This window comes from Pinus tabuliformis, chromosome 1_2, assembly GCF_031772625.1.
Source record: "Pinus tabuliformis cultivar Carrire ecotype Pingquan chromosome 1_2, CPIR1, whole genome shotgun sequence".
Classification (NCBI taxonomy): Eukaryota; Viridiplantae; Streptophyta; class Pinopsida; order Pinales; family Pinaceae; genus Pinus; species Pinus tabuliformis.
The window spans coordinates 369,192,139-369,217,778 of NC_142298.1; the positions used below are offsets into that span (position 1 = coordinate 369,192,139).

At 39.2% G+C, this 25,640-nt stretch overlaps 1 protein-coding gene across 7 annotated transcripts in view; it reads left to right on the forward strand.

Annotated features, from left to right (window-relative positions):
* The window catches only part of LOC149205908 (uncharacterized), a 304,264-nt gene that overhangs the window by 69,070 nt on the left and 209,554 nt on the right, over window positions 1–25,640 (forward strand). Inside the window, exon 3 of one of the 7 annotated variants that reach the window (XM_089393582.1) lies at window positions 17,201–17,271. The exons of the other annotated variants lie outside the window; for them this stretch is intronic. Coding sequence (XP_089249708.1) covers window positions 17,201–17,271 — 71 coding nt within the window. The remainder of the gene's footprint in view (window positions 1–17,200; window positions 17,272–25,640) is intronic. 7 annotated transcript variants of the gene reach the window in all.

Consider the following 25,640-nt stretch of genomic DNA (forward strand, 5'->3'; position numbering starts at 1 on the left):
GTCGGAGTCGGAGTCGGTGTTTTAAAACATTGATCCATACAAAGCATAGAATGGTGACATACCAATAGACATGTGATGTGTAGTGTTGTAGCAGTACTCCCCCAGATGCAGCCACTTCAGCCATGCTCGTTGCTGCCCATTGACATAGTTACGCAAGTAGCATTCCAGCCACTTGTTAACTATCTCCGTCTGCCCGTCTGTCTGTGGGTGATGATTGGTACTCGGTGTCAATTCCGTCCCCACCAACTGGAAAAGCTCCTGCCAAAACCCAACCATGAAACTTTTGTCCCTGTCATTGATGATGGTCTTAGGAAGACCATGTAGCCTGAAGACCTCTCTGAAGAACAGCTCGGCCACCTGCGCTGTTGTGTAGTGTGCGGATATGGCGAAAAAATGTGCGTACTTTGTCAGTCGATTAACGACGATAAAGATACAATTCTTGCCCTGCACCATGGGCAACCCTGTGATGAAGTCCATCGAAATACTCTCCCATTTCCCCTCTGGAATGGGAAGAGGTTGTAATAATCCTGTGGGATGGCTCATCTCCCCCTTGTTCCTCTGGCAAATATCGCACTTCCGGATATGCTGGAGCACTTCCTCCTTGAGGCCCTTCCAAGAGAACCTCTCTCTAATGGCCCTGTAGGTTTTGGTAAACCCCTGATGGCTGGCCAATGGTGAATCATGTGATGCCTGAAGTATCTTCTTCTTGAGCTGAGATCCCTCAGTCAAGATGATCCGATCCCTATAGTAGATGATTTCATCGATTACCCTGTACTTGTCATCCGCCACCTGCCCATCCAGAACCTCACATGCAAATCTGTCCTTGGAGTACTCTACTAAGAGTCGAGCCTTCCAGTCTGTGTCCAAGCTCATAAGAGACAACGTGGCTGGTCTACGTGAAAGGGCATCTGCTACCACATTGTTCTTACCCTTGACATACTCAATGTCAAAGTCATACGCTTGGATCTTACTGATCCACTTTTGCTGCCTCTCCTGTAGCTGTTTCTGCTCCAAAAAGAACCTGAGGCTGTTGTGATCAATCCTCACCCTGAACCTGTTACCCACTAAATACTGCCGGAATTTGGCCAATGCATGCATAATGGCTAGCATCTCCTTGTCATATATAGAATACAACCTCTCATGCGGAAGGAGCTTCCAGCTCTCAAAGGCTATAGGGTGACCTCCTTGCATCAACACTGCGTCGATCCCCTCTCCCAACGCATCACACTCCAAAACAAATGGCTGCAAAAAATCCGGCAATACAAGCACTAGGCAACTGCTCATAACCTCCTTGAGCCTGTCAAGGGCTCGCTGCACTCTATCCGACCAACTGAATGCCCCCGTCCTTGTCAGATCTATCAGGGGTGCAGCAAGCTGTGAGAAACTCTTGACGAAATTTCGGTAGTAAGTACAAATGCCAATGAACCCCCGAAGTTCTGTCACGTTCCTCGGCTTAGACCAATCTCTGATGGCCCTGATCTTCTCCTCGTGGACTCTCACTCCGTCCATCCCTATGATGTGTTCCAAGTACAACATCTCTGTCAACCCAAACTCACACTTGGAGAACTTGGCATAGAACTGCTGCTCCTCCAAAATGTGCAACACTGTCTCAATGTGTTGGAGATGGTCCTCCCAAGTCCTGTTGTAAATGAGAATATGATCAAAGAACACCAACACAAACTTCCTTAAGTGACTGCGGAAGATGTGATTCATGCAGGACTGGAATGTAGCTGGAGCGTTGGCTAGCCCGAAGGGCATCACCAAAAACTCAAAGTGCCCACAGTGACACCTGAAGGTGGTCTTGGGAATTTCCTGCACCCCCACGTGAATTTGATGGTACCCAGATCTCAAATTAATCTTTGAGAAGAACCGTGCTCCTCTCAAATCATCCATCAACTCATCGATCCTGGGTATGGGGTACCTGTTTTTTAGGGTCTTCTTGTTCAGGGCCCTGTAGTTAATGCACATCCTCAATGTGCTGTCCTTCTTCTTCACCAACACCACGGAAGAAGCAAAAGGACTCGTGCTCGGTCGAATGTGCCCAAGAGCCAGAAACTCCTGAATGGCCCGTTCAATCTCATCTCGATAGGCCTTGGGATGCCTATAGGGGGTAGTAATCACCACCTGTATGCCCTACTCAAGCTCAATGGTGTGCTCAAACCCCCGGTCCGGTGGCTGTCCCGACGGAATCTCCCCAAACACTGTGGCATACTGGTCAAGGATGGACTGTATCCCTATAGTCCCTGCCTCTAATGCACGCAACTCCACTGCCCATTCTACGTCTCCCTTTCTGAAGACTGCCTCCATCCGATGAGCCGAAACAGTCTGAGGCGGATATGTGTGTTGTCCCCGTATCTTCTCATGCCTCCCTGTCTTCTCATCATCCCACTCCATCTCTAGGGCCTTCCAATCTGTCGTGACCTTCACTAGAGTGATAAGCCACTGAACACCCAGTATCATGTTGGTGTTCGAAATATTGACCCCGAAATAGTGGTCAGTCAGTGTGTAGGTGCCCATCGTCACTGATAACTCTGGAACATAACGAGCACACACCATGGTTTGATGTCCTAGGACCAAAAATGAAAAGCCATTGAAGCTCTCTGTCTGTATACCTCTCCGCTCAACCATCTGTGCATCAATGAAGTTGTAGGTTGCCCTACTGTCAACCAAAACTGATACTCGCTGGTCACGTACTGTCCCCCATACGCGCAGCGTCAAATACTTGGGAACTCCTCGCAATGCTGCAAGGGCCCCTCTGGTAGGTGCAAAAGCTGCACCACCTGCTGGTGGTGGTGGAGGTGGCAAAGGATCCTGTGCGGCATGACTATCTCCTACCTCCACATCATCCTCCTCATCCTCTTCCCCGCTGCTCTCAGAGAAGAACTCAATAAAATGTGCTTTGCCAGCAGCACATCTATGTCGCGGTGCCCACGGCTCCTGACAGGTAAAGCACAATTGCTTCTTCTTCAGCTCCCTCTTGGCATGATCATCAATATGTGCTCGTCCTGGATTCCCCTTTGGAGGCGGAATCCTCACATCCTTTGCCTTAGGCTGGAAAGCCTGTCTCTGGGGTAAGGTGTCCGGGTCCTGGGTTAAGGCATCCTGTAAGTCCCGGGTCCTGCTAATAGCATCTTGGAGTGTGGCTGGTCTAGTGGATCTGACTAGACCTCGAAGTGGCTCTGCTAAACCCTCAACAAACATGTAGATCTTCCGTGCCGCCGATGGATCTGGCACCATCACTGAAACCCTCAAGAAGTCCGCAATGTAGGTCTCTGGGTTGTTGGTCTGTTTGAGCCTCGTTAGCGCAACAAAATGCTGTTCCGGATCCCTTCGATCAAACCTCTCCATCAGTCTCTTGGTGAACTCGGCATATGTCGTCACTGTGGAGTGTCCAAGTGTAACCAACCCATGGAACCACCAGTCCTGGGCCTCACCATCCAAATGTAATGTCGCCACCTTGATGGCCTTTGTCTCTGACATCTAGTTAAGTTGGAAATAGATGTCCAGCTTCTCCACCCAAGACTTTGCCGAACTGTTTGATGAGCCATCAAACGTAGGCAAGTGAAATCTACTAGCTGTGCGGTGGGTGTCTCCATCATGATAATGCCGGTATCCTCTGTGATGGTCGTTGGGTCTACTATCCCGCTGGAGCTAAACAAAATCTCTGAATGAGAGAGCATTCCTGAACTCCCGCCCATAGGCCTGGTACTCTGCAAAATAATCGCCCATATGACTGGGCTCTGCCTCCTGCTAGACTCCGGCTCCTGTGTCTGCTCTTAGGAAAGTGGGCATGGTAGAGCGTGTAGGGGCATGTGAGGCCACCTGCTGAGTAGTATCACGCTGAGTGGCACCCTGCTCTGGCAAATGGTGAGATGCACCCGATCCCTCACCAACCTAGAAAACCCGTGGGCTCTCACCCTGTCTAGTCTCCACCGCCGTGAATCTCTGCCCCATCACCTCGATCTGCCTCGACAGATCCTGCACTAATTTGAGGAGCATGTCCGCAAATTTCTTCCTGTCATCATCTGCCATCGGATCCTCCTGCTTTGCGTTCACCACAAGCTCCTCCTGTTTTGTTTTCACCACAGGCTCCTCCTGTTCTGTGTCCACCACCCGAACATAGTCTCCCTCTCCGTAGGTGTTCTCCAACCTACGCTCAATATCTTTGTATTTCCTACCTCTGTAACAGATGTAGGGCTTCTCCCTCGGTGTCATAGACTGCTAGCTCCATAGGCCGACCCAGATCTATGCTCTGATACCACTGTAATATCCCCTATCGGGGTATCCCTCAAACACAAGCAATATAGTAGTCGGGGTGCTCAAAGGGATAAAACAAAAATAACAGTAGTGCAACATACAATAATGTATACATGGAATATAAGCAGATACTCGAGAAATGCAGAGAGAAATGCTAAGCCATTTTATTATATCGAGTAATGGAAAGAGTACAAGAGGTGATCAGACAGGTAGCACCTCGACTTGCACAAGACAAGTGAAGAAATACACTCAGAATGGTAAGGAAATGGCCTCTCTCTGAATTGTGTCCAAACTGCCAGAGAACTGCCGTGCTGCTGCTACTGCAGGAATCAAATGAGGATTTGGGGTTGTTCCCCTCCTCAGAAAATGCTGATACTCTAGAATTAGCTTCTGTTCAATAAACCCAGAAAAGCCCAAAAAGCTTTTCTAAAATAGCTGACCCCGGGAAATCACCCCCTTGGGGATCTACGCAATCCCTCAAGGCTCTGTGCTGCTTCTGAAGAGAATCCTCCAAAACTCTACTTGGAACTCTGCCAAAATCCTCCAATATGCAAGGGCTGATCCTTAGCTCAATCTCCAAGCTCCAATCCTCAACAAAACCCCAATCCGGAACTCCTACCAAAAGTAACTGCGTCCTCCCCTCTCAAGACTGCAAAGTCATCAGAGGGCTCAGCTCCTTCTCAACTTGAGAAACCGCTCCTCCTACAAAATACTGCTGAAACTACCTTGCCCGAGCAGGCAATCGAAGTCCCCCGGGGCTAAGTGTGAGATCTCCGAATTGAGACACTTGATGCACTAAACAGTGCTGCAGACAGGCTAAACAGCGAGCGTGGTCTAAGTCGAAGTGACTAGCTCAAATGCAACATAATCGAATGATCAAAATGAGGAGGTTCCTCTCTCCTTTATAGCATTGGCCTCTCTCAAAACCCTAAGTCCCACCTCCTCCAACGTAGCCTCTCTCTTGCCATGTGTTCCTTCTCCATCTGCGTAGTCCCTCCAAATGTCTACGTGGGCCCCATTTCTATGTGGTCCTTGGGCCCCCTTGGCTACCCTTTTAAGTTACAACATTGTGCTACTAGGGAGTGACTTTATTCATAAAGTGAGTTATGTCCCCCTTTCCTCACCTTTTTATTTATAAATAACTATAGAAGGCAAAATTGAATATTCCAATTAGCCATGGCTAATTAGGAATATTACATTGTGCCACTGCCTCATCATTATGTTGTCCCATTGAACATTGTGGCACAATATCATCTCTGTCCAATCATTGTTCTGTCTCATCATACTGCTGTCCCAACATCTTACAGTTGCCTCATTGAACATTGCAACACTATATCATACTGCTGTCCCAACATCTTACAACTGTCCCATTGAACATTGCAACACTATATCATATTGCTGTCCCAACATCTTACAACTGTCTCGTTGAACATTGCAACACTATATCATACTGCTGTCCCAACATCTTACAACTGTCCCATTGAACATTGTAGCACTATATCATCTTGCTGTCCCATGCATTTTAGCAGCGCTATGTAGCCTGCTGTCCCATTTACTTTGCTGCACTAGTTAGTAGCACCATGTAGCCTAGCTGTCCTATAGCCCAACTGTCCTATTTACTTTGTTGTTGTCCACAACACTGCTGTTCCAACGCTGCCTTTATTGATCCTTATATGGTGACTGGTTAGGGCATTTCGCAGCCCTTACACAACCAGCTATCTGTCCATAAACAGTAGCATATTGCTTCTATTCTCCTCGGCCTGGTTGCTTGCTTATGGTGCACTTAACTGTCTTGTCCCCTGTTCCTACAGCCTCCACGCTGTCCCTTTGATCCTTCATGTTGCGGCTAAGGCTCTGCTGTCCCTTTGATTCTTCATGCTGCGGCTAAGGCTCCGCTGTCCACACAGCCCTTCGCACTGTCTAGGGCAGCCTCCATGCTGTCCCTTTGACCCTTCACATCAGTGTCCTCCTTCTTCTTGAGCTGCCTTAGGATAGCTTCGTTAGGGCTGCTTTTAGATCTTAGTGAGGGCTTCCTTTAGGTCTGCGTTAGGGCAACCTTTAGGTTTGTGTTAGTAGGGACCAACGTATAGTTTTAGGGCTCCTCCTTGATAGCGTTAGGGCTTTTCTTCATGACTGCATTCTCTAGATTAGGGCAGCGTATTTCTTCTTGACTGCAGCTAGGACAACTTCTTATCCTCCAATGTCTAGCTCTTCCACTCCTAGATTTCTCTTCCACTAAAACCCAAGGCAAGTGGAGAGAAATCAAGATAGAAGTGTGTGTGAGAAATGACTCTCAAGTCATCTCCTTTTATACTAAAATGTTGAGCACATGTGGGGTTTATTTGGTTGCTGGCCGATCTTGATGAATTGTCTTATAACACAAATAAATTCATAACTCCACGAATACTTATCGGAATCGAATGATCTTTAGATCAATCCTACACCTCTCGATGAGAGGAATCCAAGAAAAATATCAACTGCCATAAATAAGATGACCCACATGGAGTTTGGCCCTAGTTGCCAATTTTAACACATCAGTCATCTAGAGGTTATAATCTTCATCAACTGCGTCTACAAGTTAGTAACATACAACATATTGAGTCTCATGATTCATCAATCTTAAAGTTTCAAGCTTTCAAAATTCAATATATAACATTTATCATCATTGATCACCGAAGTTGTACTTTAAGCTAAGCGTAACCATTGCAACAAAGAATATCTAACATGAAATAGAATGTTATAAAATGAAATGAAATGAAACACCTTTCAACTTTCACGAAGCATCATATTCATAATTCATTACCAATGAGTTATAATTGCCAACTTCAAACTTCAAACTTAAATTGTCATATATTGTTTACAAAAAATATCATAATAATTATGAAAGAGTCAACAATTATAAAAACTACTAGATGTTGAAAAGTGTAACTAGGTTTAGTCTTCATAATGACATGTAATTATGATTTTATGTAATGAGATGTAAAGAAGAAAAATAAAATTATTGTATTGCTTGCTTCATGGGTTTCATGAGCAAGAGATTTTATTTTTGAGTCAAGACTCCCATTGAGAGTCTTTAGGAATTATTTGTCATCTAGTCATAAAATATTAGAGTCATTGTCATGTAATGAAGTCATGTTACACTTTGTAAAAGGTCAAACTTGTCTATGTAAAGTATCCTCCAAGACCTTGTCACTTATCCTCTTCAAGTTGGCCTACAACGATGGAAGAAATTGCTAGAAGAAGTCGGCCTAACCACTAGTGATCATGTCGGCCTAAAGGACATGTGTTGAGGTGTATATATAGCCACACTCAGCCTCACTTAGAGGCAAGCAACTCGACAAGCATTCAGTCAAGCAGAAGTGCGAAGAAGAGGTCAAGTAGAAGTGCGAAGAAGAGGCCACAAAGAAGAAGTGTGAAGAAGTGACAAGAAGGATTCTTTTGGGCATTGCGAAAGAGAGTTTCTTCTGGTCAAGCGAAGAAGAGTTTTTCTTCTGGGCAAGCGAAGGAGAGTTTCTTCTGGGCAAGCGAAGGAGAGTTTCTTCTGGTCATAGCAAAGGAGAATTTCTTCTGGGGTTAGCGAAGGAAGTATTCTTCTGGGATACTTGTTCTGGGTGACCGAGCTAGAGATCAAGATCATAGAGACCGAGATTCTCTAGGACAAGCAGAGAATAAGCGGTGTGACGGATAGAGACCGAGTTTCTCTAGAAGGAGCCGAAGAGAGCAGTTCAAGATCAAGAAGAAAGTCGAGGAAGGGAAGAGGAAGAGCATCAATGTCAGTGCCAAGGTTCTTGGGAGGATACTAGAGTCAAGGGTCTTTGTCATGGTCTTGGTACTCATCAATTGAAGATCTAGAAGAAGAATTTTGATTGGGTTTTCCTCTCAAGAGGTGAGAGTTTTTGGCCCTGGCTGACAAGCGTACATACTGTGTCACTTGTCTTTTATTGTGCATATTGGTAATTGTCTTGATGAAAAGAACATAATAATAACATAACGAAGAAAAGACTAAGCTGAGAAATAAAAGTATATCACAAGCAAGTATCAAGCAGAGAAATCTTTTAACTATTCATGCCCTAGATTTCTCAACATGGTATCAGAGCTAAGGTGCTGAAGTTAAGAAGTGACATTCAAGGAAGTAGACACACGAGAATCGAGCTTCAAAGAAGGATCAAAGAAATTCAAAGAACACCAAGCAAGAAACCAAGATCTGCATCATACCAAAACCCTAGATCGAAGAAATATACACTAAGCAAAAGTCTTGAAATTATCTTCAAGAAGGAAGCAGGAAGAAAGACCGAAACCCTAGAAGCACATCTGATATCATCACTCATATATCATCAAAAGGAGTGGAAGCTCTTCAAAACTAAGGAAGGCTAGATCGAAAGACAATCTTCTCTTTATTAAAGCAAGGATCTCATTTGGAAGAAGATCATCCTAAAGAAGGCAGTCTTCCCTCGTCGAAGTAAGAACCTTCTTAAAAGGATCATTTGAAGCAACAAGTTCGTCATCATTATCAAGTTGAAGATTCTATCTTCACAAGTAAGTACCTTTTTCTTATAATCTAATATAGTAAAAATGACTTCATGTTTCAAGGAGAACCATAAGCTGGTTGGGATATCAAACTTCCTTGTATGGAAAAGAAGGATAGACATAGTCCTTGAAGTAAATGAAGTCATTGATCATGTCCATGGAAAGGTCTCCAAGCCATCCAAAGAACCAACATTATCTGAATACATGGAAAGGGATCTAAAGGCTCAAAAGATTCTTAAGGAATCTATAAAAAATCCTCTCATTTCCTATGTAGCTGAGTTGGAGACATCTAAAGAGATATATGATGAGCTGGTAGAACTTTTCTCTAAAAGCACGATAGAAAAGACCATATCACTTAGATTTGATCTATATAAATTGAAGGTGTCAAAGGATGAAGGGATATCTTCATGCCTTTCAAAAGCATCTCAAATAAAAAGTCAATTGCAAGATCTAGGAGAGATGGTATCTGATAAAGAAATGATCTCCGTTGTTCTAAATGCATTGACTGATGAACAAGGTAACCTCATATCTACTAAGGAAGAGGAAGCTATCCCATTCATCAAATTATGGTCTCTATGCAAGGCAGAAGAAGACAGGTTGAAGAAAGAAAGTGACAAAAGATCAGATAAAAGGGATCAATCAGTGACAAAAAGAAAAGGGAAATTTGGAAAGTTTGGTCCTCAAAAGAAAAAGAAGAACATGGCTAAGGTAAGATGTTATGAATGCCAGGAACTTGGGCACTATAGAAGAGATTGTCCTAAATGTAAGAAGGACAAGAGGGATAGGGAAGAAGCCCATATTACTGAGGAAGTGAAAGAACCTGAGACAAAGAAGCTTAAGAAGGAAGAAGTAAAAGATCTCTACTATGACTGAGATGATCTTCTTCACTAGAAGGTACTTTTCACTTGTAATTTATAGATAGGAAGCAATGTAAATAAGATAGGATGCATCAGATTAGAAAATAACATCGTGATAGAAGCATTAGAAGTAAGAGCTCTTGACATGGGAAGCAGAAAGAATGTCTGGAATAAATTCTATTGAATAAGAGCTCTTGGAAACCTCATTGAAATCTCAAGTGATACTTATAGAAAGAAGTAGAGGTCATCATCGATTGAGATCATCATACAATAGTCAATAAGGAAACATATACTGGGTGAGGATATGAAAGATCCTCAAGTTTCTCTGATGGAATCCTTATCAGAGGATTCACCGATCTAGAAAGAAAGCAAGTGTTTCATCAAGAATTCCAACTCATGGGATTCAAGGGATGATGGTATGATGACATAACAATGAAGCAAGTCTAAAGAATTAAGCTCTTTCGTTCAAAGGAAGTTGTTGCAAGAAGTCTAGATGACCCAAAGGAAAGATGTGGTATGTATGCTTACATAGGTTATTATGAAATTCATGTCATATGTTTGTAGATAATATGGATCACTATTTCCATCTTGGGAAATATGATCAAAAGAAGAAATAATCTCCTCCTCTGAAAGATTGCAAAAAAGGCAAAAGTCACAGTAGATGAAATCAAAATAATATGTTCTCATATTAATCATGAGGAAGCCGACTAGAACTAAGGAAATGTGATTGGAAGCTCCTGGGAATGAAGTTTGTGAAAAGAAAGGAAGAGATCATGAAAATATGCAACAAAGGTAGAAGGCATTCAACCTCTGAAACCAAGAAGAGTTGACTAGAATATCTCCCTGAAAAGATATGAAGACTCTGATAGGAGTCGGAAAAATATGGAGACCCTTGACAATGAATATCTTTAGGAGATGTGTCAACATGCATGCAGGATGTTGATACCTACAGGAAGATGTCATGATGAAAGATCATCACAAAGGTAATTATGATTTAAGTGTTCATTTCTTATTTTTGAACTAATATCTGGATGGGCTTATGTAGGTCTGCCAAAGGGAAGATCTGTGGATGACTTCTAGGAAAACCATATAGAAGGATGTAAGATCCTTCTGGAAAATATGGCATGAAGAAAGCAGCATGACATGAAGCAAAACCAGATGGAAAATTGATGGATCACTTTCTGATGAAATAAGGACATGACTAACTCATGGATGAAAGTGATGGATGGTTTGTGCCCTATGAAGAAGTCCCCAAAAGATGAAGACTCCACAACAAAGAAGAAATTCATGACATCAAAGAAGAGAGGAGTTCTTCAAGCAGCTGGTTGTCTCATCATCTCCATTTGAGGAGTTGCTGTAGGTCCCTAGTTAAGAGGGAGCCTGAAAAGAAGTTTCTTACTTGGAAGAAACTTGGAAAGTCCTAAGCCAAGAGAGAGCTTAGGTACATTCCTTTTGTAGGAATGACTACATTCCTTTATTGGAATTTGTCTTCCCTATCTGAGAGGGAGAGGTAGACATGTCATTCTGGTCTTCACCTGGGAAGGCAGAATGGAGGATTGGGTAATTATTTGGCATCCGATACTCTTTGAGGATGAGATAGGGCATCCAATAGAAGAGTAATTGTGGAGGACCGATATTTTTTGAGGGATGGGGAGTCCAAGATAAGAATAGTCCCCATGGAACACACCCTGAGTACCTGGGTAGGGGATGTTCTGAGAGAGACAATGATGAGAGTGCCTATAAATCATTGGTCTTTCCAGCATTGAGCTCAGATCTTGTGGAGAGATGGAGTTGTTAGTCAATGCGTTGCTATGTAACAACGCTGGTTGATATGATGCTATACAAATGAGCTACCACTCCAAAATTCTTCTTATGAGAAATTCTTTAGATTGAGAATGTCCAAGTACCATTATGAATACCTCCCTAGTTAAGAGGGAGTGTTGAAAAGTGTAACTAGGTTTGGTCTTCATAATGACATGTAATTATGATTTTATGTAATGAGATGTAAATAAGAAAAATAAAATTATTGTATTGCTTGCTTTATGGGTTTCATGTGCGAGAGATTTTATTTTTGAGTCAAGACTCCCATTGAGATTCTTTAGGAATTATTTGTCATCTAGTCATAAAATATTGGAGTCATTGTCATGTAATGAAGTCATGTTACATTTTGTAAAAGGTCAAACTTGTCTATGTAAAGTATCCTCTAAGACCTTGTCACTTATCCTCTTCAAGTCGGCCTACAATGTTATATACCAAGAGGGGATAATATGGGGTACCAAGGGAGGTACCCTGTAAAAGGTCAAACTTGTCTATGTAAAGTATCCTCTAAGACCTTGTCACTTATCCTCTTCAAGTCGACCTACAATGTTATATACCAAGAGGGGATAATATGGGGTACCAAGGGAGGTACCCAAGGTAATAATGTAATAATGGGATGGGCCATAGTAATAAATAAGGTGGTTAACCCATATCATGTAAGGGACCACAAGTAGTTAGTAATAAGGTAATGGGCCCATGGTATTAGTTTGATGGTATGAGAGAACCATGGTAATGATCCATGATATTGTATGTATGAGGCCTATATAGAGGCTAGAGACTCCATGTGAAGGAATTATGTCAAGGGAATACTGTATGAACATGCATATGGCTTGTGGAGTGTTCTCCTTCCTTAAGGAGTGAATGTATGGTATTACCCTACCTTAAGGGTTTGATCAATAAAGAATCATTTCATATTATTTCTGGGTTTATTTGCATTATCTTATATTTTCATATCAGATCTATAGTATTTCCGGGTTAGATCTATAACAAGTGGTATCAGAGCACTTTCTTGGGCCAGATCTATATCAAGTGGTATCATAGCTATATCAAGTGGTATCAGAGCTCTAATACCACTTGATATAGATCTGGCCCAAGAAAGTGCTCTGATACCACTTGTTATAGATCTAATTCGGAAATACTATAGATCTGATATGAAAATATAAGATAATGCAAATAAACCCAGAAATAATATGAAATGATTCTTTATTGATCAAACCCTTATGGTAGGGCAACACCATACATTCACTCCTTCAGGAAGGAGAACACTCCACAAGCCATATGCCTGTTCATACAATAATCCTTGACAGTGTTCCTTGACGTGGAGTCTCTAGCCTCTATATAGACCTCATATATACAATACCATGGTTCCTTCATACCATCAAACTAATACCATGGGCCCGTTACCTTATTACTAACTACTTGTGGTCCCTTACATGATATGGGTTAACCACCTTATTTATTACTATGGCCCATCCCATTATTACATTATTACCTTGGGTACCTCCCTTAGTACCCCATATTATCCCCCCTAGGTATATAACATACAACGATGGAAGAACTTGCTAGAAGAAGTCGGCCTAACCACTAGTGATCATGTTAGGTTAAAGGACATGTGTTGAGGTGTATATATAGCCACACCCGACCTCACTTAGAGGCAAGCAACTCGACAAGCATTCAATCAAGCATAAGTGCGAAGAAGAGGTCAAGTAGAGTGCGAAGAAGAGGCCACAAAGAAGAAGTGCGAAGAAGTGAAGCGAAGGAGAATTTCTTCTGGGGTCAGCGAAGGAAGTATTCTTCTGGGATACTTGTTTTGGGTGACCGAGCTAGAGATCAAGATCATAGAGACTGAGATTCTCTAGGAGAAGTAGAGAAGAAGCAGTGTGAAGGATAGAGACTAAGTTTCTCTAGAAGGAGCCGAGGAGAGAAGTTCAAGATCAAGAAGAAAGTCAAGGAAGGGAAGAGGCAGAGCATCAAGGTCAGTGCCAAGGTTCTTGGGAGAATACTAGAGTCAAGGGTCTTTGTCATGGTCTTGGTACTCATCAATTGAAGATCTAGAGGAAGAATTTTGATCGGGTTTTCGTCTCAAGAGGTGAGAGGTTTTGGCCCTAGCTGACAAGCCTACATACTGTGTCACTTGTCTTATATTGTGCATATTGGTAATTGTCTCAATGAAAAGAACACAATAATAACATAACGAAGAAAAGACTCTAAGCTAAGAAATAAAAGTATATCACAAGCAATTATCAAGCAGAGAAATCTTTTAACTATTCATGTCCTAGATTTCTTAACACTGGAAACTAGAAAAGACAAGTAAATCTATTATCTATTGCTAATCCTTGGGCCTCTTGCCACCACGTGAAATGTCTAATTTTTGAGTGTTGTTGGAAAATCAAAATCTTTGTTATTAATATCACTCTCTAAGAATTAACATAAGATAGGAAAAACATAACATGTCAAGTCAAGATTTTGTTTGAGTGATGGGTACATTTTTAGTAGGGTCATGATAGAGGAGTTCGACAACCAGTGTCACTAACATGAAGGTACATAGAGAGATTGTTACTATTGATTAAATATGAGTTCCATACCCTAATACATGACAAAATCCAATGGAAACATTGCAATCCCCCCAATTCTGAAATCCTGAAAAACTGATAAGTCTGCTGCATTTTGAATGAGATCTAAATTTCTACTTTCTCCATATGAAATCCAATGAGGTCAGAACCACTCTCAAACATCTTGAGTGATTTCATGGTAATGTTAAAAATTTAAGTAAAAGGATGAAAATGAAGATTAAAGAGAATGCCACTTTTACTTTAAGAATTTAATATTCCCATGAATCACATATCAATACTAGGGCCATAGGTTTGATCATTAGGCTGCCCCACTCAAAGATTATTTGTTTCTTTGAAAAAAAATTGCATTTGGAATATTACTGCAATTTTTTTTTTGCAAAAAAGGCTAGGGAGCGAAAATTTCTCTCCCGGGGTCGCCCCTGAAGGGAACGTGCTTCAGAAGCGGGTTCGGGGGGGGAGGGGGGAGCCACTCCTCTGCAACCTTGAATTTCCAACAGTCGTCAGAGCTATGCCGCAACCGATTTGGCTATGGGATCCAAGGATTCAGTTGATTGATAGATCACTCTGTCTCTTGATGAGGGGAGTCATGGCTGAGAATGATCTAGCTCACTCTTGGGTCGATACATGGGGGTTCGCGGAGGCCTTCATCGTATGGCGAGGTAGGATTTCCCTATTGCTACACAGGTTTGGGGTTAGCTTTGGATGGGTAGGCTTTGGCATCATGGAGATGCTTGGGTAGGATGTATTTGGCCTTTATCAATATTTCACCATCAGGTTCCAGGAGAGGAGGATATGGTATGTGCACGATGGGCAGTCAGATGTAATCAGAGTAGCACATTGTTGATATGGTGGCATCTTTTTTAGATTAGCATGGGACCCTGGTATCGAGGGATTCATTTATGACAGGATGGTGTACGGATTCAGGGTGACTTAGTGGCATATTTGGGACCCCGGTATTGTTTGCAGTTATAGTTTGGGTCAACAGAGAGAGGGAGCGCTTGTTCAAGCATTGCTTGAGGACAAGCAATTTTTGGCGGGGGACTATAATATCCCCAATTTTGTGAGCATGGGAACTCCTTTTCGATTTTAAGGAATTTTGCCCAATTTTAGTAATCTTAATTAAAAAGGGGCAAATATCATTGGAGAAAGGTGGCTGATATTATTTTATTGGAGAATAGCGGCAAATTATTATTTTATTAAATGACGACAAAAGTAACTTAGTGGAAAATGGCCCTCACTAATATGATAATATGAAAAAAAGGAGTCTAGACTCTAGAGGCATGAGGAGAAATTATAAAAGGAGGATGGAGTATGGACTCATTTTGTGGATTATCTTTTGGCTATTACACTTTATATTTCATCTTATCTTGGAGCTGTTTAGCACAAGGGCTAGAGTGTTGTTTAGCACCAAGAATTCCAAGCGGAATTTTACCCTCATTTCGGAGAACTTCGAGTGTCTCCCTAGTGAGGAAATTTGGGAAGCTCAATTCAAAGCTTCCATTGGACATCATTGCAGGAGTTTATTCAGTGGTGCATTTTTCTTGGGCACAAAGGTATTTTGTGGAGCACATTGTGGGAGCAAGCATGGGTTAGAGGCTCCGAGATTTTGCAAGGAATTTTCTTATTGTTAGATCGGAGTTTGGACAACGATTTGCCGAGCTAGATTGGAGGCTATTACCTGGGTCGATTTTTCTATCTTTTGGCAAGGGCGCAAAAGCTATTGACCAAATGTTGCGCAGGGGTTTAGAGAAGTGGAATCAGGAGAGATAAGGGCTGGAGATAGGAGGTATTTCTCAGTAGAGAATTTAGCCAGAGCTGGGAGAAATTTCCCGTGGTAGATTTGGGCATAATTCAGTAGTATCAAAACTGTGGGGTGTTTTTTGGCCAGATTGGGCAATTCACACTTGTTGGGGTCACCGGGGGTCGGTGGATTCAACCCAAACCCTTTCTGGGTTTTTGTGGGTTTATTGAGAGGAGTCTCTAGCTAATTTTACAAAATTTTCTGGGTGATATTCAGGCCTGAAATCCTCATTCTTATAGCAGGGCATATTGCTTATTAGCTGACAAATTTGCATCACTTTGTGGGTTCAGTTTTGGCTTGGAGTTGGGCCAAACCCTTTCTGGGTATTTTTGGGTATGAGGAGTGGAGCCCATGGCTGCAATTTCAAGGTGATCTAGGCATTCTTTAGAGAAGAATCTTCAGTCCCATTCTAGTAGCAGCAACAATAATTTCTTGGGTAGTGCGCAGTTCCAGTTTGGGCCAGTATTTCCTCTAGATCAGAGTTGTCTCACTTGGGTTTTGCATAGCTTGCAGTAGCAAGCCCAGGTTCCATTTTCCTTACTCATTGTACTCATCATTCTCGAGATTAATAAAATGGCTCAGTTATTCTGCTTATTTTCTATGGTGTTCTGATTTGGGTGCTTGGATTTTAATTTTAATTGTTGTTCCTAGTTCATGTTTTTGGTATTTACTGTTATTTTCCATTTAGGAATATTACACCCTTGCATTTCGTTGTACCTGGGGACCTGGGGATGATCCATAATCGATCACCCTATGGCCAACTTGATTCACCAACATGAACCCTAAATTAAAATTTTGAGCAGAGCTTGTTTATTTGTGTTTATTTTTTGTTGTGAAGTTAGTGACTATAACTTCAAAATTCAAATACTCAGTGCAAGAAGAGTACAATCACACATAGTAAAACATGGAGATACCCTAAAGAATCCAGTGTGCGAAAACGCTAGATTGAAATGGCTTGTTAAGCTCTTTGTTGATTTTGTGGGGAATTACGAAAGGAAAAATACACTCTATGTTGAGACCTCATGTATTTTTATGCACACTACTGCAATGAATGAATAGGAACTGGTGCCTTGTGTCACACTTCTCCTACTTAGATTTTGTGCACACAGTTTGGGAGCAGTCTCTGTTGAGAATGGTATAATCTTCACATGTGTTTACTACGGATTCATATTATATTCAGTAATATATGTGGCTAAGGCTTGTTCATTTATTGTAATACTAGGTTATGGTTAAGGCTGACTTGGTCAGTCTAATCTTGGCTCATAGATACTCTTGGGGAGGGTGCTCTACTCCTTGAGATGTGTATAATTACACATTCAGGTATTGTTTCTAAATCATCGAGTGTTGTTTTCTCCTTTTCATTGCAGGTTTTAGAGTTTGTCGGTGGTTCCATTTGGTCCTTTCTTTCTTTCGTGATCTCAACATGGTATTAGAGCAGGTGAGACCTTCTGCTCATTTTGTTGCTGGTTAGGATTTTTCTTGGCTGTTCATGTTGGTATTTTCAGCCCTTGCATGCAGAAGAATCCTAACTTGAGGAATATTAGGGTTGCTTTTATGGTCTTATTATTTACTAGAGAAGGGCACCTTATTTAGGGTTGTTTTTGAACCTGTTTTGTGTTCTTGTGGAGACCTTTTGCATAGGATTGAAGTACCTAGCATGAGGGATTTTTTGTTGTTTTATTTCAATGATTTTTATTTGGACAGATCCAAAAGTTTCTTCACTAGTTGTATCATCAATGGGTTGCTTTACTAGTTTCTCCACACCATCCATTACTTCAGGATTTTTCTAGTGCTGATTTATCATTGATTTAGGGTGTTCAATGAATTTCACCCTCAAAATGGTGCTCTAGCAGCGTACCAACCTAAATCCTTGTACACCCTCCATTTTTTTGTTAATTTAAATACATCCAAATATTTTTTGGTCGGTGGCATTACCCTTAGGCTGGAGGGGTTTCCAGATCTGATTTCTCTTTTTCTGTAGTACCCAATTTTTGCAATTGACCAGAAATGAAAAATTTGTGCCCTAAATTTAGGAATTAACCAAAGAATCTAATTTTAACAATTTAATTGCAAATACTTAATTCTGAACTGTCGTTGCTCCCACTCCTACCAAACCGACCTTTTCCTCCCTGCTTATATGAGATCAACCTATCCGGTTCCCAGATCCAAAAGACTTCGCAATAGAGGTCTTCTAGCCTGCGTGCCCAAAGCTCCAAGAACAATTGCTCAAGCCCTCTGTGTTTATCTCCGTATTTTTCACATTTTTTGTTTCTTCCCTAGTTAGAAATAAAACACTCCTTTCGCGCTCCTTCATTTAAGGTTCCACCCCCCTCTAAATTTCTCCTCTCCTCCTTAAATTGCCAAGGTTCCTTCACCACCCCAATCTCTCCACCGCCTTCAATTAAATATCTTCGAGAATTTGCAAGTGGTCACCGCCATCGAATAAGGTGGGTTAATTATTTGAGGTCACCGCCTTCTTTTGACACTGAGACTTTAACAAAATGCTTTATGAGTTATGTTTAATTGTTGTATTACATCACTTTTTATTGTATCATGGTTTCTCTTTTGTTTGTATTACATTACCTTTATATTGTTTGTATTACATTACCTATATAATATTATGGTTTTAGTTTGAATAACATATATATATATATATATATATATATAATTCCCTTTTGTATAATATATGTTATATTCCCATTTATTTTGTATAATACATATATGATAGTTTTTTTTTGTTAGAATAATATATATATATATATATATATATATATATATATATATATTATAATTCCTTTGTATTTTGTACAATAAATTGCAATTACCTTTTATTTTAAATAATGTAATTATATATATTATGATGGTGGTACACACATTAAGTACCCGTGTCATGTATGCAATTGCCTGGGTAAACCTATCTTTCTAGTGACAATATCCATTCTAGGAGGTTTTTCGTTTTTCCGATTCATTTTCGAATAATTGGCGGAGTTTTTCCCTCCAGTCTTACCCCAAAGCTGGAATGGATTTTGTCGCTAGGATCTTAGGCAAGTCCTAGTGTTCTAGATGGAGTCTATGTAAAAGTGATTTGGGAATAATCCCAACTATTTGGTTAGATTATTTTATTACAAATCGCTTGGTCTGCTAGATTATACTTGTGTCACAGAACTGGGTAGTCTATGAGGGTCTATTACAAATGGGTTTTCCCCCTTGCGATGTAAAAAATATGTAAATCATGATGTAAAATGTCTAGTGCATGGTCCCTCATAATTAGAAAACCATGGATAAACATTTGAAGGTTGGAAAAATAATTTATCCTCTCATAGGTTAATTAATTAAATTTTTTGGCCCAAAATTAATTAAAATCCTAAGCCATAAATTTAATTAATTCTAAGTCTTAAGTAAATTTAAATTCTCCAAAAGCAAAATTTGTTGGTCCTAAAAAATTAAATTTTAAGAGGTCATGGGACTAAGGACTAAGGTAAATTAATTATTTTGATAAATTTTAAACCTTTGATCTCTCGGGGTTAAGTCAAAGTCAAATTTTTGGGGAAATTAACTCAAAAATTCTATTTTTGAGTTAATTAAAATGCATTTAAATGAAAAATTCGATTTTCCTCAAAAATAAATATTTCGACGGATGAGATTAAAAGAAATTTTGATCTTCATCAATGATCGAGATTACTTTGACAAGGATCACTCGAACTAGCCGTTGGAGGATTTATTTTTAAATAGGAGGTCATTTGTCAGTCGATCTATCCGATCTCTGAGTCGTGTGTTTAGCAAGAAGCTTTGGTGTAATATTTTTCTAGATAATAACAAAAGACTTTGGGGTTAAATTCTGTTAGTGTTACTCTTCATGGGAATGCTGTAAGATGTTATATTTCATGCATAATTTTTTCTAAAGCCATTGATGATAGCTTCTAAAGAGTGATCTGAGCACAAGTATCTTGTTCAGTTTGCTGGGGTTTGAATAATAATTTTAATTTTGAACGTAATAGTAGGTATCTCTATTTGTCTAAATTTAATTATTATTTTCTCGCTCTATTTTTAATGGCTGGATCGAGTTTTGCAGGGAAATCTTGAGATAGACTATCAGGCGTTAGGGGATAGTTTTCAGTTGGACCAACCAACTCCCGATCTGTATAAGATTTTCGTTTTGTGATGCATGAGAGTTTCGAGCTAGCCCCTCTTTTTAAAATTTAAAATTATTTAATTTTTGTGCAGCCTAATAATAGATCTGGGTTATTGGAGCCTTCATTTTGTAATTATTGTAATTATGATATTATCTAATTGGGTTTTTGGCTTTTTGGCTTTTATCATTGTATATATAGTTTGGGTGTTTTCTTTTTGTTTTGTAGCTGCAGATCTGAAAGAGAATTTTTATTTGAAACCTGATCTAGGCCCTGGAGGGTAACATCTGGCCTCAAAATCATTTTGCAGGGGCATTATTCTAATTTATTTATTTTATTTTATTTATTTATTTTATTTTTGATTTTTGATTTTTTATTTTTATTTTTGATTTTTGATTTTGATTTTGATTTTGATTTTTTATTTATTTTATTTTATATTATTTATTTATTTAATTTTTTTTTTACTTCTTTTATTTTATTTTATTTTATTTATTTATTTATTTTTATTTTTTCAGTTTGAGGGTTTCAAAATTTAGATCTGCAGATTTTTGAGGACAAATTTGAAACATAAGATATATCATTTTAATCAAAATTTCTAGGAAATTTTTTAAGGTTTTCTGGCTACCATTTTTTGCCGAGTTTTTTCTCTCTGGAAAAATTCGATTTTTTTTAAAACCCTCTCTGCCTCCATCCTCTGCCATCCTCTATTTGCTGCTGCGTAATCCATTCTAGCTGCTTGGCTTGTGCTCTCATACGCTGCCATCTCGCCTCTCCCTCAACATGCGAGCCCTTTACGCTGTTCCCTTTTCCCTCTCGACCTGCTGCCTTTCGTTTTTGCTAGCTCGAGCTCCCTCTTCCGCATGCCTTCCTCATCACTGCCTCGCAATCCCACCTCTCTCTGCGGCATCCCTCAAAGTCCTCCACTGCTGCCTGCATCCCCTTGCTTCTCCTTTCCCGCTACCATCCTGCCTCTGCCATGTTGAACCTGCATACAAACAAATGAACCAGATTTTTCAATACCTTTTTTTGTATTGTTTTAATATAAGTCAAGTTTTGGCTTTATTAAAAATTCAAATTTTTTTATTTGGTTTCTTTTTTTCGATTTGTGTTGTTTATATTTCATTTTTTTTGTTTTGATTTTTATTTAATTTCAAAAGAAATCTCAATTTTTTTTATTTTATTTTTAACTTCGATTTGGATTTCATTTTTTGGTTGATTTTCATCGTTTTTTATTTTTTGTTTTGATTTTTATTTTTGTTTTAATTTTTTGATATTAATTTATGACTTTGGCTTTATTTATGTTTTGATTTTGATTTTTTTTGATTTATTTTATTTTATTTTATTTATTTCGATTTTGTTTAAAATAAAAACTAAAAAGTTAAAATTTTTTCACTTTTATGTGACTGAGATTTTTAAAGGAATTAATCAAAAGACTTTGCACTTTCACATTAAATTTTTTAAATTTTTATATGGGCTTTGGCCCATTATAAATTTAATTAATCAAGTCTTTTTTTTTTTTTTTTTTTTGACATTTGTCACATTAAAAAATTTAATTGATCATTTACCACATTAAATTTGCTTCACACCTTAAAAATTTCCTAAGGAATAATCAAAATTTTAATCTAAAGTTCATTCTTGGGTTTTTATTTGTGTTAAGGGTTTCTGGACTTCAAAAATCTAAAAGGAAAATTTTGTGGTATCAATTTCTCTATTGTCAAACACGCTTATAATCATATCTAAAGATTGACTATAGGAAAATTAACAAATTTTCTAGATTTGGGTCGTTAAAGAAAAATCATTTAAATTCTAGGATTGTGAATTGCTTAGCATTTGAATTTCATGATTCTTCATGGTATTTAGATCTTTCTGAATTTAATTGCTAGAGTATTTTGCATGTTAAGATCATTGTTTCTTCTGAATAGCTTGATTGTGTTTCTTCAAGTATGTTCATGGTTAATTGAACATCTAAGGCACTGGTCTTAAAATCATTTCTATCTTGTTGTTGTCTTATTCATCTTAGTTGATATATATATCAATAACTCAGTTAATCAGAATTTGTCTCATTTTCATAAATTTATTCAGCCTTAAGTCTCCTAGAGCCTGTGTTCCACAGGTTTTCCTCATTCATTTATCCTTAAGGACTACCCCCCTTGACTTGTCTAGGAGAAAGTCTAAACGAAATGAGTAAGGATTGGAGTGACAACCCTTACTCTGAGCGTTGTCATAGTGCTTGGATACTTTGTGCGACAACATTTTTTGGCGCCGTTGCGGGGGACCAATTTATTGGACTTTGGCTTTAAGACATTTGACATTCATTTCATTCATTCTTCTCATCCTTTTGTCTCTCCCCAGGATAAGTTCCTTGTCCTTGGTTCCTTTTATTGACTTTCTTCCTTGCATTCGGGTTATTTGAAGTTACATTTTTGTCTGAGTGGTGACTCCACTTCCTTTATCCTCTGCAAGAGTGTGTACTAGAAGACATCCAAGTAGCTTGGCTAATCCTACTCCTGATTTTGAAAGGGTTCTTAGAGTACGATTACACAAGCTCTCTTCTTGTACCCTTCTTGTTAATCTCAGACAAGAAGCTTCCTTTGATATCCATTTGCTTTTTCCTAACTCGGTTGAGTGCAACATCATGGACATGTTCGCTCCTTGTAACTTTGCTAACATTCAAGGTTATCCTAATGACCTTCTAGACAATGGGATGGATAAATTTCCTTCTTTTCAGGGCAATAATGCAATTAGTGTTAATGCTCATCTAAAATCTTTTGGTTCTTGGCTAGGTAAGTATGCGAGGGCTACTGATTATAATCATGAAGATGTAAAAATGACCCTTTTTGTTCTTACCTTGGAGGGAGATGCTTTGGATTGGTTTACGGAAAAGCCTGATAATTCATTTGATTCTTTACAATCGATTATTGATGCCTTTAAGGAAAAGTATGGAGATAAGAGAGAAGAGAGGCATCTCGTAAAAGCTATCAGTGTCATAAAAAAGAGAGAAAATGAGACTGTAGAAGAATTTAATAAGAGGTTTAATGATATTATTAAGGAATTACCTCAAGATTATAAACCTCCTGATAAATCTCTTTGGGACTTCTACATTGATGCTTTTAATGCTGATACCTCTTATGAATTAAGGCATGCTAAACTTCCTAATTATAAGGATTGTCAAGCTTTAGTAGTAGAGCTTGAAAAAGATAAGAAGGCATCTGGGAAGTCGGAAATCCCAGGTTTTGATAGATCTGTTGTTAAATTAAAAGAACCTAAAGGAAAAGAAAAGGAATCTGAAGAAGAGTCTATGCAAAAATTGCTTAAGAAGTTAGAAAATATGGAGTTAAATCAAGCTAGGATGATGGCTGATCATGCTAAGGAGATAACCACATTACAGTCTAAGTTGATTCAAATGGAAAGAGGTCAAATGCCAAATCTTCAACCTAGGGGTCAGAATAATAATAATAATCGAAATAATTGGTAGAAAAAAGGTCAAACCAGTGAGCAGAGGCCTCTCAATCGTCTTGAAACTAATAATCTTGTGGAGGATACCCTGGCTTACTGTAGGGCCTGTGATGAGCTTCTCGAAGAAGGTACTTGTCCCGTTGTCAAGAGAATCATGCATCATGGGATGCTTGGGACAAATAATCAGATAAATGTGGTTGGTAAAGAATATCATCTATCACAGGAAAATTGGGAAGAGGTCAAGGGAAATAGTTAACCCATCAGACCTTTTACATCTTCATATAGCATTAATAACTTTGGTCAAGAAACTGAGGTATTGGTTAAACCTTTCGTGAGGAGCCTCCTCCTGAGCGAGTTCTTGAAATAGCTAAGGGCAAGAGGTTAACTTATCAGAGAAGAAGTCAAAATGGTAATCAAGTTAATTCTCGAAGTCTTATCCCTGGATCAGTGTCTGGTATGAATATTGATTTAGGAGGTTGGTTTAATAACTCTAAAGTTTTGCCTGTCACCAAAATAGTGAAGATCCCCTCCCAAAGGGCCAAGTTATTAAATGCTATTGGCAGTACCCAGGTGAATGCAACTCAAGAGGAAACTCCAAAGGCTTTCTACCAGGATGATCCCGTGTATTTGCAAAGTATGGAATCCGATAACAAAGGGAATTCTCCTTTTTTTATTACTTTGTTTGTTAATAATTATCAGTTATATAACTGCATGCTTGACTCTAGTGCTTCTGCTTGTATGATGACTAAGAGAGTCATGGAACAACGTAATTTAAGGATATCTAGACCTTACTACAACATATGCCCCATGGATTTGAAGAAAATTGAAGTTCATGGGTTAATTAAGGACTTACAAGTCCATCTGTTTGTGTACCCTGATATCATGATTATTATGGACATTGTTGTTGTTGATGCTTGGGGTATGCTATTATCTAGAAAATGGGCCTCTGATCTAGGAGGGAGTATTCAGATGAATTGGTCATATGCTATGATTCCTTCTCCTAGAGGTGATGGGTTTGTAAGACTTAACAGAGAACCCGAAAGAAGATTCCATGTTGAAGATCCTAAGAGACCTCATAATGAGATAATTAAAGAACAATCTGACATTGGGAATTATGCTATTCTGTCTAATTCCATAGTTCTTCCCGATGATAAGGTTGATGAAAAGATTGGAGATATCAAGGATAAAGTATGGTACATATATTTTGATGGTGCATCGTCTAGGCATGGTAAAGGTGCTGGAATAGTATTAAAATCTTCCCTTGGTCATGTTTTCAAATTTGCCTATCGTTTGGAATTTGAAGCAACCAACAACGTTGCTGAATATGAAACTTTTTTGGGTCTTGAGATGGCAAAAACTTTGAAAGTCAAATTGCTGAGTATCAAGGGTGATTCAAATTTAGTTATCATGCAAATCAAAAATAAATTTACATGTAAAAATCAAAGATTAAGAAATTATAGAAATGTTGTGTGGGATAACATGGAGTATTTTGATGCCATCAATCTTGAAACTATTCCAAAAGATAAATATATTTTAGTTGATGAGTTAACTATTGCTGCTTCTACCATGCAGTTGTCTGATAAATTAATTGAAGATAAAACTAAGACAAATATCATTTTTAAACCTTCTATCCTAGATAAATCTGAACATGGGCAGGCCTTTGATAATGAAACACATGTTATTCACTTTCTAAATAATTTGGATAAGTTTCAGGGTTTTCAGGTAAATTTTGCGAAAGACGGATCCAAACGACTTAATTTTCAGAGAGGGAAGAGTCCTACCATATGCACGATTGAACATGGCACATCTGAAAAGCAGCCTACAGATTTGCCTGAAAGCAGACAAATGCTCAACATGCACTACATTAGACACATTTGATGCCATGGGGCATCCTTTGTACTGTATTCCTAACCCTACACCTATTTATTTCAGTATTTTATTTTGTAGGTAGATTTATGTTTTTCATGTTATTAGGATAGTTAATAAATGAAGAGCTTATATCTTTCATGTGCTTAAGATTATATGATGATTTTTGGATGGATTCTACTTATGTTATCTTGTGTGTTGTGTGGATGCAAATTTTGGATTTTTACATTCCTTTGGTGCAGCAATGTGTCCCCAAGGAGAGCTAGATGTTGACCACTATGTGTCAACGACCTAGAGCAGTACACACCTTTTTTTTGCAAAAGGGATAGCACCTGATCGATGTGTCCGTGCCATC